The 14381-nt window shown below is 39.9% G+C and overlaps 1 protein-coding gene and 1 long non-coding RNA gene across 2 annotated transcripts in view; one reads left to right on the plus strand and one right to left on the minus strand.

Moving 5' to 3' along the window:
* The window catches only part of LOC146074284 (uncharacterized), a 307386-nt gene that overhangs the window by 185975 nt on the left and 107030 nt on the right, over positions 1-14381 (minus strand). The window lies entirely within an intron of this gene.
* Positions 1-14381, plus strand: part of SLC17A8 (solute carrier family 17 member 8) — a 66851-nt gene that overhangs the window by 13205 nt on the left and 39265 nt on the right. Inside the window, exons 4-6 of the mRNA XM_083179645.1 lie at positions 2288-2402; positions 2730-2817; positions 4957-5043. Coding sequence (XP_083035771.1) covers positions 2288-2402; positions 2730-2817; positions 4957-5043 — 290 coding nt within the window. The remainder of the gene's footprint in view (positions 1-2287; positions 2403-2729; positions 2818-4956; positions 5044-14381) is intronic.

The raw sequence follows: 14381 nt of genomic DNA on the forward strand, positions 1-14381 counted from the left end.
CATGCAGCACCCAACTCCTGCCACAGTATAATGAGCAGGCACTGCTGACTGACTGGTCCTGTGAGCAGCCCAACCGCTCTAGACCCCATGGAGTGCCAAAAATTGGGTTAGGGGCATGTAACCGTTCCCAGCTTCCCTTTTAGCAGCACATGGCAGAGCCAAGCGGACTATCCCTGTAAATATTGCCGCAGCTGGTATCAAAACAGATAGATAGGGAAGATGCTGCCTCAAGGCATACTAACAGTCCAGATTTTAAGGATATTTATGCCTATGCTCAAATTGTATAGTCAAACTGACTGAGGTACTAATTAAGTCAACTGTGCTTAAGCATTCATATCCTTAAAACCTGAGCTATTAGGGGGTCTTTTGGACTGACTTTGAGAACCACTGACTTAAATAAGCACCAGCAACTGGGACATTTGGGATCCACTACTTCTTGTCAACCTGTAAGGTATCGTTTTCATATTGTCTGGCCAGACATATTAACTGGACATGTCTAAACAATAAGCATAATTACATATACTTTTACCGGGACTAACAATTTCACTAATTCCGTTTCTGCATGGTCTAAAAAGTGGCCAAATAAATAAATAACAGCTTACAGCCTAATACCTGTTATTACAGGACTTCATCTTAAACAATAACTAACATTGATATATCAAGTTAATCCTACGCTTGCTTATGCTAACAAGTAACATTGGTTTGCTGCTATCCCATAAAAGCACAATTACCCTTGCATGATCTTGGGGAACCATTGCTTTTTTTATTATTTTGTGTCCAGTTTTATTGATTTTTATTCCATAGTTGAACTACTAAGGCCTTATTGTGACAGTATGTATATATTGTAATTTGCAAACATTCTGACTCTAAAGTATTAATAAATGTTTTTATTGTCTAATGAACTTTAACCTATGCACAGTTTTGTTTGGTTGGAATAGTTGCCATTCACTAGAATAGTAGTATTTTGAAGTTTTTTTCATAAATGATTTGGGCAAATGTAGATGTCATTCTCTGCGCAATTCTTTCCTGGATGTTAGAAACATGACGAATAAGCAAAGGTAAAATCAAGACACAAATATGTTGCACCACTTACTGTATTACACAGAGAGTTGCATTGGGAGTATACTCTTCACCACCAGTGCCGTTGTCTTGTGGTGTCCCACAGGGCTCTATACTATCTCCCATGCTTTTTGCAGTATACATGCTTCCACTTGGTGACATAATCAGACGTCACGGCCTGGTCTACCACTGCTATGCAGATGATACCCAACTGTACCTGTCCTTTGCTCCAGGCACCGATAACACAATAACAACCTTAAATGGCTGCCTAGCTGAGCTCCAGGAGTGGATGAGTGCCAGTTGGCTGAGACTGAACCCAGATAAAACAGAAGTCCTGATGATAAATCACAGGACAAGACGGCAGCATAGCCAACTGACAGGTCTTAAGCTGGGGGGCACAGCACTAAAAAACTCTGATCATGTGCGGAATCTTGGTGTTGTCCTGGATAATGGCCTGACACTTAAACATCAGGTGTCAGCCACAATCAAATCCTCATTCTTTCATCTGAGAAACATAGCCAGAATCAAGCATTTAATTCCCTCAGAAGACCTTCCTAAAGTCATACATGCATTTATATCATCACGACTAGACTACTGCAATGCTCTCTACCTGGGTCTTCCAGCAAAAGAATTGCACCGCTTGCAGCTGGTACAAAATGCAGCCGCCAGACTATTAACTAACCAGCCCCGCTCCTGCCACATAACTCCCATTCTCTACGCCCTTCACTGGCTACCTGTAAAATGGCGAATCGTTTTCAAGATTGGCTTACTCACTTTCAAGGCCCTACATGACCAGGGCCCAAGGTACCTGCAACAGCTGCTGATCCCTTACTGTCCTACTCGATTACTACGATCCACTGAAGAAGGACTACTAACAGTACCCAGAATCTCCCTGAATTCATCTGGGGGTCGAGCTTTCAACTTTGCTGCTCCAACTCTGTGGAACTCTCTTCCTCGCACAGTGCGAGAAGCGCCCACTATAGAATCCTTTAAAAATAGACTAAAGACATACTTATTTACTCAAGCATTTCACTGACATCTACTGTTAAGCTTGTTTTGTATTTCGAGCTGTAAAGACAATGTGTGAAGCACTTTGAGTCCTATTGGGAGAAAAGTGCTATATAAATATCATTATCATTATCATTAATATGGGGATCCAACTGCGCCGTGATATCATTGTAATATAATGCAATACTGAATGCATGTTTTTATTTTTCATCTCTCCTAGGGTATTTGGTGCTGCTATTTTCTTAACATCTCTCCTAAATATGCTGATTCCGTCAGCAGCAAAAGTACATTATGGATGTGTCATATCTGTTCGCGTTGTGCAAGGTCTTGTTGAGGTAGGTATAGGCAACATTTTTTTTTGTTCTTTTATGCCAGGCATTTCCAAACTATGGCCATCCAGCTATTGTGAAACTACAAGTCCCATCACACCTTGCCATAGTTTTGCTTTTAGGGAATGCTAAAACTATGGCAAGGCATGCTGGGATGTGTAGTTTCACAACATGGAGGGCCACAGTTTGGCCATGCCTGTTTTACGTCAACATGAACTCATAAAAATCTAAATCTAATAAAGGATGAATACAGAACTGTAATATTCAGATGAATAACTGGGAATTTCCTGGAAGTAAAATCAACATTTGTTTTGTGTTTTAAAATCTTTTCAGGGTGTGACCTACCCAGCATGCCATGGGATGTGGAGTAAATGGGCACCACCACTGGAAAGAAGCAGACTAGTAACCACATCCTTCTGTGGTAATGTAACTTTTTTCTTTCTAATAGTTTATTGATTGTATTTAATATCAAATTAAATATGTTGCCACAACCATGGGGCTGACACGAAATTGAAAAGCAGAGGCAAAGGTTGGAATGAATTTGGAAGATTTTATTTGCTCAATAAACTAGCTCAGAAGTTGTTGAATACAAAGTTCAAGTAAAATACCTCAGTGACTGGAAGCCAGACTAAACGGGTAGCCAGCAAAAAACAGAGCAGAAAGCAACACAAATGTAGCATTTGTGCAGTGAGATGGCACAGATAAAGAGCTGAATTTGCTGGGTATACTTTACAATAGTTGTAAAAAAATGTGTAAATAACAGAATTGCAACAGATCTGGCAGCTGCAGTTCTGGTAGTGACAGGAATAGGATGCACAAGTTATAAGTATGAAGTAATTGGATCTTCTGTCAACGGTTGGAAATAAGCTTGGCAAGTAACAGATCCGCACAAATATAGATGAATAGTCTGTGAAGGTAACTGGATTAAGGAACTGGATACCCTTGCAGTGGTTCTATCAAAATGTACAGGAAACATAGCCGGAGAAGCTCAGTATACTGAGAAGTTACCTTTGCTGAAATATATAGACAAACTAGCAATGTCAACAGTGGTGTAACTAAATCCAGTGGTGAGAAATATATATAACACATGTAAATTTGACAGTGAAGGTGGGCCTCTTTCAGCTCCTGGCCCCATAGCAGCTGCACTCCCTGCACCTATGGTAGCTACGCCCTTGAATGTTCATATATATTGAATAGATGTAGTGGACCCAAAAACAAAATGATTATCCGTAAATTACAGTGGGCCTGGACTACAATAAATCCAGTAGCTTATTGAGAGAGTAGAGTGCATATTTATATCATGAAACTGAGCAGCAGTCTCGGAGATTGCAGTATATTGGTAAAATATTAAGGCCTAGTGTTCCTCAGGGTCACACTGGGAAAGGATAGGGGTTGCTTCCTAGATTCCTAAGGGGAGTTGGCACTTGTTTCCTAGCAGGGCGCCCACTAAGCAAATAGCTTAGCGGGCGATTGTGTATAAGAAAATCTCATCGCATCACATGCTGTTTTTGCGTGTGATGCGATCGCATTTGATGCAATGCGATTTTCCTATGTAATTTATTCAGTGCAATTTTTTCCTCCCTGGCGGTGCGATCGCATGCGAATGTATAGGGTGCGATGCCATTTACTTTACTATAAAGTTTTATGAGATGCAATGAGATTGAGGCACCCCCCCAGTATCCACGCCACCCCGAAGCGTGGCGAGGGGCAGCAGAATGCGTCCTCCCGACATTTTCATACCCGCACTAGCCACGTTGGCGTGGAGTTGATTTTATATGTGTGGCGAGCGCACGCTTCGGGGTGGCGTGGATACTGGGGGGGGGATGCCTCAATCTCATTGCATCTCATACAACTGTATAGTAAAGTAAATGGCATCGCACCCTATACAATCGCATGCAATCGCACGGGGGGGGGGGTGCGGAATAGCAGTGAATAAATTACATAGGAAAATCGCATGCGATGCGATACGATGCAATGTGATTTCACTACGGTACCGTACGTAGTGAAACTGGGCGCCCTGCTAGGAAAACAAGTACCGGGTGTCTATACCCTTAAGTAAGATGCAAGTAATTATCATGACATGAGCATCCATGTACCTTGGGTGGTAGGAATCAAAATGTCTAGAGAAAAGAGTGATGGGTTACTTTAGGAACAATGGGAAAAGTACATTACTGTAAAATTGTATACTCATGTGTATGTAATAATAGTGTAAATACTATATAAAAATATATGTATTAAAAATGTAATGTAGGTGTGAAGAACCACAGGATTAAAAATAATGATGTTACTAAAACAATACTGCTTGTAAAAAATAGTGGCACCTAAGTGTATCTTCCTGGATTATGACATCATAAAATAATTTTCATTGGTATTATTGTTCTTAAAGTAACTTTAAGTAATATTAAGTAACCTCTTTCCAATATGTTTGATGGACGCTGGGTTCCAAAAAAAGACGGATTTCAGAGAGTCAGAAAGACAAGAATAATAAAAGATAATACTTTTCTAACAGAATGGACTTCTATGTCCCAGATCTGTGACTGTCTGTTTTCTTTGCATTTAGGGTCATATGCCGGCGCAGTTGTTGCCATGCCACTAGCAGGGATCCTTGTACAATACATTGGTTGGTCCTCTGTATTTTACATTTACGGTAAGGTTTTCTCAGTATGCTAATTATTTCACTTATTAAAAATGAATGCGCATTGGCTGCCAACTTATTGCTGTGTCATGATAACATGTATAGTCCATGGCAGGGCAGGTGCTAGGGTGTTCGGCGCCCCTCTGCAAACTAAAAATTTGCGCCCTCAATGCCTGCTGAAGGTGCTCAATGAAAAAACACACAATGGACTTAGTAGCAGCATTACCATATGTAGATATGTAGACATTTTGGTGCCCTGTGTTAGAAAACGAATTAGTACCACCCCCCCCCCCCACACACACATACAGACACCAAGAATTTACACCGTAAATCCTATTACGCATGATTTCCACACATGTAGTGCCCATAACACATTGTCACACACCATAATTCCTATTACATGTTATAACCCACTGTAATGCCTATTACACATTATGCCACAACCATAATGTCTATTACATATTATAACACACGCTATAATGCTTAATACATATTGTACCACACACCGTAATGTCGGTTATATATTATGCCACATAAGTGGCACTTACCTACATGCTTATTGCCAGGAGTTACATGCTCGTTGCCAGAGGTTTCTTGCTCAAATACAGGGGTTTTATGCTCCTTACTAGGGGTTTCATGCTTGTTGCCACGGAGTTACCATTAAATGCTTATATGGTAAAGGTAGACAGCAGTTTTGGCAGTACTCAGTACTGGGGCAAGGAGGAGGTTAGGGTCAGGCAATATATATATATATATATATATATATATAGTGACATAAATGCATGATATTCCTATACATATCCTTTTGCATGCGTAATATTTCTTGTGCATGATGTTTCTATATATATGTAATAACACTGGTGTTTATATAACGATCTAAATACTATTTTGAACTCTATGTAATATACTGAGCTTATAGCTTCAGTAATCCAATGTCCCAACGCATGCGCAGTTATCTCCTAAATTCACCACCAGTGCTGTAGATAACGCTGCTGAAAACTTCATTGTAACTATGGAGGATGGCTAAGACAGCCTCCTCGCGATACTACACAATCACCGCGCAAGCGCACGGTGTCCCTAGACAGGGAAACCACAACAAAAATGGAGCAGCTGTATATACAGCATACTCGCGATATCGCGATGTGCCTCGCGCATGCGCACATCCATCTATTCCCCGGCAATGAAGTCCCGATTGTTGCCATAGCAACGCGGGACTCGCGCGCATGCGCAGTGCAGTCTTCCGGACGCCAGCCACTTAAGATTTACGCTGGAGGCTATTTATACCTCTTACTGTCCTGGTCACCTCATCTTTAACCCCTGATGAAGTCCCATTCTATGGTCTAAAGGGACGAAACCGGTTGGGCTAACACCTCTCCATCCCCGCTGGCAGCACAAACCAGATAAGCAATTGAACATTATTGTCAATGTACGGGTCCATCCACACTGTTTTTTATGCTACATATTTTTATTATATACGTTTTTCATGATCTATATTGTTATAAATAAATAATTTTTTACATATAAAACAATATCACGCTATGATTTCTTCCCATATTGGGAGAATTTTTTGGTTTTAAGGGCTTTTGGAGGATACCTGCTGGAATCATCACCTGGTCACATATAATCCCAGTGTGAGTTTCATGATATTTACTCCTTCCTAATTACATTTTTGCTCACAAGGTGACCACTGTGTGCAATTTTATCTAACCACAAGGTGGCGTTGTTCACCCACCAATTTTCTATGCACAAGCACTTATAATATTTATATCTGATCCACAAAGTCACCTTATTTATCTCTCTCGGGGTAAATGATAACCTACTCTCCGTATCACTTCCCTCATGTTTGAAACATATTTCTGAGACGGACAGAGAGGAACGAGAGAAACCCCTTCAAGAGAGAGAAATTGCTACATGCAAATTTCTTGCTACTTGCTGGTACGCAGAATATTAAATTTCTTTAAGGATCGTTACAGCACTAACTGTTTATTTATTAAAAAAACACTGAAGGCGCAGAGGACATACCACTTTGTATATGTACTTTCCTGTCCTACGGAAATTAGGACAACATTGATGACTTCTGCCGACACAGCACAATTTCTGGAGTGTTTTTTGTTATAACATTATTGAAATATTGTTATTGTCACGTATGTATATACTGCACTATTGTTAATTATATCACCACACACTGGTACAACACTAAGTGAGTGTAAGCGCTAACTGTGCACCATAGACCACATACCATACCTTTTCCATTTGGCACACAGCAGCTTCACTCAAGTGTAAATCATGAATTCTTTTAGGTCCAATCTGGGCGGTACCAGATCCCAGATGTGCCAAAAAATCTTTAATGATGATTTAACTACCAACTCGAACATTATAAACAATGACCTAGACAATATGTTCTGGGATCTAGAAAAACAACTTATCAAAGAAACAAAAATATGGTGGGACATAGCCGGGTTGGAACAATATGTTAAAGTTAACAGGATACCTAGAGGTCTTAGAGTTTTAAAAAATCCAACTTTCGGCCAGACCAATGAAGAATTTGTGTCGAATTGGGATAAAATTTTGCATGACTGTTCAATGAAATTGATACAGCTCATTATTTCAGAAAAGAAAAAAGATCTGATAAAAATAGAGGGAGAACTAAAAGAAAGAGAAGTGACTCTAGAACCTCTAAAAAATAATGAGGATTTTAAGATTAATGAAACAGTTTTAATAAAAAAGATGGAGAGGATAGAAAAAGAGGTGATCCAAAGAAAGGAGAAAAAATTTCTCCGAGACAAACAGGACTATCAAACTAACAAAATCAAACAATGGAATAGAAATACAACTAAAACTAGGATATATAAAAACAACTATATAGACCAATCTAATCAGCAGCAATATGAGGAGGGCTGGGAAACCGTCCCCTTTAAACCGCAGAGGCAAAACTATAGAAAGGTTGTCACTCCGAGACAAAGAGACCTTCCTGTTAGGAACAGGTATACGGCGCTTAACCGCCTAAATTCTGAAAGTGATAGCGATTTTTTATCGCCGGGTACCCCACACTGGAGAGACAGGTACAAGCGGAACACAATAAAAGAAAATGTCTATATAGCATCTCCCTTAAAAAGAACTGTAAGAGAAGAAGAGGAAGAAGAGCAGGGAGACCAAAATCAGAGAAAAAGAAACCGCCATTAACCACTCAACAAGAAAATGGTATTTTTAATCTATCAAAGAGATCGTTAACTGACTCAGAAGTATCTGTCCTAAGCAAAGGACTCTCGTTCGCACCTACAGCAAAACAAAACAAATTTCAATTATTTATAGACCTTAATAAGTTTATACGTAAACTCACGCTCCAAAGACATTTTTTAAGAAAAGATACCGCCATGATAAAAAATTTTGAAGCCAGGGCGGAAGCAGGCAGTGAAATAAGGGAGAACAAATCAGGATTAAAGAATAAATCTAAATATTATCCTTTAGAATCTAGAAGTAGCCAGATCGATTTATTCTATGAACTGGTCAAGAATGACCTAGACCGAGATCAAAACACCATCGCCAAAGACAATTTAACAAACTTCGAGAAAAATGCTTTAAAAAAATTGAAGGATGATACATCCATAGTTTTGAAACCTGCTGACAAGGGGGGCGGCCTGGTGATTATGAATAGAGAGGATTATGAAAATGAAGCCCATAGACTCCTTAATGATAAGAACTTCTATGTAAAATTAAAAGATGATCCAACAGAGGAATTTATATCAGACCTTCGCACTATTCTTTTAGATGGTCTTAGACAAGGCTTCATAAACAAGGATGAATATCAATATATGATTAATAATAATCCCATTATTCCTATATTCTACTTTCTCCCCAAAATCCATAAAAAGCTAGATAAACCGCCAGGCCGCCCCATTGTTGCAGGAATAGATTCTGTAACGTCCCACATTTCAGAGTACGTGGAGATATTTTTACAAAAATATGTTTTAAAACTAGACTCTTTCACTAAAGACACCACAGCAGTTCTACAACATTTGAAGCATTTTACATGGCAGGATGACTATCTCTGGGTCACGATCGACGTACAATCTCTTTATACGTCGATTATACACCAGAGAGGAATAGACTCATGCAAGGAATTCTTGTTAAACGACCCAGATCTTAATGATGGACACAAAGATTTTATTTGTTTATTGATGAATTTTATCCTTAAACATAACTATTTTAAATTCTTAAATGAGTTTTATCTGCAGGTCTGTGGGACCGCAATGGGGACAGTATTTGCCCCGAGTTTTGCGAATTTGCACATGGGTAGTTGGGAAAAGAAATATATCTACAATAATGATCTGGCCGCCAATATAGTCATGTATAGAAGATATATTGACGACATTCTACTAATATGGAAGGGGGACATTGTATCTTTTAAAAAGTTTTTTGACAATATTAGTACCAATGAATATAATTTATCTTTTACACATAATGTCCAAAGTAAAGAAATCGAATACTTAGATTTAGTTTTAATGTCAGATAATGGGAACATCAGCACCAAAAACTACATCAAAGAAGTTGATAAAAATAGTTATCTGCATTACCAAAGTGGACATTTAAAGAGTTGGAAAACCAACATCCCATATTCCCAATTCTGTAGGCTAAGGCGGAATTGCAATAAAAATGAGGACTTTGACCAACAATTGGGTACTTATTCATCTAGATTTATAGAAAGAGGATACCCCACACCCCTGATTGAACAAGCAAGTATCAGAGCTAAGGAGCAAAATAGGGAAGAACTTCTCATATATAAAAATAAAGAAAAAGAAGAAAACCAACACGCCAATTTCATAACAACATATAATTCGGGAGAAACTAAACTAAGAAAGACATTGAAGAAACACTGGGCAATACTCAAACTAGACCCCGTTTTAAAAGATACCCTGCCGCAACAACCCAAAATAATTTTTAAGAAGGCCAGAAACCTTAAGGAGATCTTAGCACCCAGTTTATTAAAACATGCACCAAGCAACCCCACTAATTCTTGGTTAAACACCACTGGATTTTTTAGATGCAATCAATGCTGCATCTGTAAATACGCCCATAAAGATGGTAAAAGTGTTGCCAATCATAACTCAACTGTCCATCACAAAATAAAACAAAAAATGAACTGCCTCACTACCTATGTAATCTATTGTCTGGAGTGCACTTGTGGATACAAATACATAGGTAAAACTAAGAGACCGTTGAAAATAAGGATACAGGAGCATGTCAGGGCCATTAAAAACAAAATGGAAAATCACTCCGTCCCTAGACATTTTTTGAACATACACAAGTCTAACCCTGATCATATATCGTTTAAGGCTATAGAACAGGTTACGTTGGGGGAGAGGGGAGGCGACAGAGATAAGAAACTTTCCCAACGAGAAATGTTTTGGATATATTCATTGAATACCCTGACACCCTTTGGACTAAATGACTCCTATGAAATTGCACCTTTTATCTGAATACCAACATCTGGATATAAGACAGATAACATGTGGTCAATACTGTATATGGGGATGTGAGAATATAGTTTTGGTGTTTTTAACTGTATCTATATCATCTTGCATATATATGTGCATATATCTACTAATGTAGCTTATTTTATCATATACAATGCTGCTAAAAATTTTTTATATATATATATATATATATATATATATATATATATATATATATATATATATATATACATATATATATATATATATATATATATACATATATATATATACATATATATATATATATACATATATATATATATATATATATATATATATATATATATCTATCTACTCTCCAGGGACCGGCACTCCGTAATCTCCCAGTGGACATCAGCCGGGGTGCTCACAGAAATACAGCATACAGCAATCCAGAAACACTGCGTGCACTCTCTCGGACTCCAAAAAGCAAGACTCAGACATAGTGTAGATAGTGCTGACGTTTCGGGATTTAATTCCCGTTTTCAAAGCAAAACAATGGTGCGAGACACCATTGTTTTGCTTTGAAAACGGGAATTAAATCCCTAAACGTCAGCACTATCTACACTGTGTCTGAGTCTTGCTTTTTGGAGTCCGAGAGAGTGCACGCAGTGTTTCTGGATTGATATATATATATATATATAATGATATATGAAAGGTGAATAAATCCTTCAACCAGCGCTCAAATAAATGACCAGGAAATTACTTCCCTTTTTCCGATTTCCCTTGGGACACTTCTTGTAATATTGCTGACTATTTCTCCGTAGTTGCAGCAAGAAAAGGGCGTTTAAACATGAAAAAGATAGGGAAATATCATCGCATAACATGTATTTAATTCACAGGTGACATGATAAAAAGTACAGAAAAGCATAACATTAAAAACATCAATTCCACAAAAATTGTAAACAGGCACACAATAAAGTGACACTGTGCAAAGGTATGGAAGGGTCGTTACCAGATGGTATTGAACTGCCAGAATATGAAACAGTTCAAAACAGGCATGAAGCGAATATGGATCCCGGGGTCAAATACAGCATACAGCTCTGTTAGTAGGCAAGTCTCCTTCCCTGGTCCAACTGCACAACGTCCTCACCGACGCGTTTCGGATCCTGCTGGATCCTTTTTCAAGGTGTATATGTGTGTCCATAGGTATCCACTATTTAAGCCCACTGTGTGCCAATCAGTGAGCTACATGGTACCGCGAAAACGCTAGTACACTTCCGGGTGTACTTGAAGCTGACTGTGGGTGTACAGGAAGTCCTTATACCGCGTCACTTCCGGTGACGCGATCACGGTAAACAGACATGCAGAGCAACGCACACCCTCCTCGACGCTCTCCATATCAGCGTCGCGTCACTTCCGGTGACGCGTTCGTAGTTCCTTTCACTGGGACTTAACGTCGCGTCATCTCCCAGGGCGCGTCACTTCCGGTGACGCGTTTACATCTTCATCTGGCTAGGTGTACATCGTAGGAACTTCCGGGTGTACCCACATCACCCGGACTTCCGGTATCAACATATATCTCACCTACATATGGGTCACATGATCAGGAAATGATCAAATTCTCGTTTTTGCCCTCAAAGTTCCGTTTTGCCCATACTGTGATCGTCCATACATATAAGAGTCCAAATATATTGCACTGATAGATAAATAGATAAAAGGGTACTTGTTTCCTAGCAGGGCGCCCACTACTCTATTTACGTAGTGGGCTATTCAGGGTAAGGAAATTGGATCGCATCGCATCGTATGCCATTAATGTCATCCAATCAGATGAGATCCAATTTTTTATCTTATCCTATCTTTTTAATGGGCTAAGTCAGAGAATACATTAAAAAGATAGGATAAGATAAAAAAATCGTATGGCATACAATGAGATGGGATCCAATTTTTTTTATCTTATCCTATCTTTTTAATGGTGAAAGCGCCTAAATACATGTGAAAGATAGGATGCCCCCCACTATCCACACCACCCCGTAGCGTGGCGAGCACGGTTGACGCCACCCCGCCATCAACGTGAACCCGAAGCGTGGCGAGCGCAGCGAGCCCGCGAGGGGCGGCGGTACGCGTCCTCCGACCTTTTCATGCCCTACTATCCACTAGGGCGTGGAGTGAGAATAGAATAGTGTGGCGAGCGTAGCGAGCCACCGTGCCCGAAGCGTGGCGAGCGCAGCGAGCCCCGCGAGGGGACGCGGATACCTTCACAGGTAAACGCGTCCCTTCGCGGGCTTCCCAGGTGTCCGCGTCGCCATGGACACCTGGGAAGCCCGCGAGGGGACGCGTATAACTGTGAAGGTATCCGCATCCCCTCGCGGGGCTCGCTGCGCTCGCCACGCTTCGGGCTCGGTGGCTCGCTGCGCTCGCCACACTATTCTATTCTCACTCCACGCCCTAGTGGATAGTAGGGCATGAAAAGGTCGGAGGACGCGTACCGCCGCCCCTCGCGGGCTCGCTGCGCTCGCCACGCTTCGGGTTCACGTTGATGGCGGGGTGGCGTCAACCGTGCTCGCCACGCTACGGGGTGGCGTGGATAGTGGGGGGCATCCTATCTTTCACATGTATTTAGGCGCTTTCACCATTAAAAAGATAGGATAAGATAAAAAAATTGGATCCCATCTCATTGTATGTCATACGATTTTTTTATCTTATCCTATCTTTTTAATGTATTCTCTGACAGCCCATTAAAAAGATAGGATAAGATAATAAATTGGATCTCATCTGATTGGATGCCATTAAGGGCATACGATGCGATGCGATCCGATTTCTATCTTTTTAATGTATTCTCTGACTTAGCCCATTAAAAAGATAGGATAAGATAATAAATTGGATCTCATCTGATTGGATGCCATTAAGGGCATACGATGCGATGCGATCCGATTTCACTACGGTGCCGTACGTAGAAAATCTGGGCGCCCTGCTAGGAAACAAGTACCGATAAAAGACATAATGACCATCGATAATATGATAAAATACGGTTAATAAATACAGTATAAAACTCAGTATAAAATTTCATAAAAACCATTTGAGTTCGAAATCAGTATTTATGCCATTTGGTTTTAATGTATTAAAATTATAAATCATCTGCATCTCAGTCTTCGCTAACTGAGTGCTGAAGTCCCGTCTGCGGTTATTTCCCTCTATGAATTTTAATCCCACAAAAGATTTTATGTGTTTGATAGAACTCGCATGGTGCAATTTAAAATGGAGAGGTAGTGAATGAGTTTCCACTCCCTTCTCAATATTTCTTATATGTTCTGCCAAGCGAGTTTTTAGGGGGCGGGATGTCCTTCCAATGTAATACATGTTGCATGTGCATCCAATGGCATAAATAACATTTTTTACGTTGCACGTGATGAACTCATGGATTTTATGGTCCACACCATTAATAGAGACATTTTCTACCTTCTTATCCCCTTTGATGTTAATACAGGCTTTACAGCAACCACATCTGTGAAAACCTCTTGTTCTAATTCCTCTTCTGGGGTTATTATTGGGGTGCATGCTTTGTGTAAGCTTGTTCCCCAAATTGGGGGCCTTGCGGTAGATAAAACTTGGTCTTTCTGGTAATTCTTGGCCTATTATAGGATCCTTTCTTAATAAGTGCCAGTGCTTTTTAACAGATTGTTCAATTCTTTTGTGCTGAGTATTATAATTGGTAATAAATATAATGATGTCTTACATTTAATTTGTGTGGTTTTAGATAATCATATTTAATTGCTTTTAAAATAAGCAGGTTATCTATCATAACTCTGCTTTCCCTGGTGGTCTAGGGTGAAAGCACTCAGCAAGTGTTTATTACCAGACAACCTTCCCCTCCCCCCTTTCCTCGCAGTTTTGGGGTTGGTGGCACCCAGCCCA

The sequence above is a fragment of the Crinia signifera genome, chromosome 4 (genome assembly GCF_055691185.1).
Source record: "Crinia signifera chromosome 4, ASM5569118v1, whole genome shotgun sequence".
NCBI lineage: Eukaryota > Metazoa > Chordata > Amphibia > Anura > Myobatrachidae > Crinia > Crinia signifera.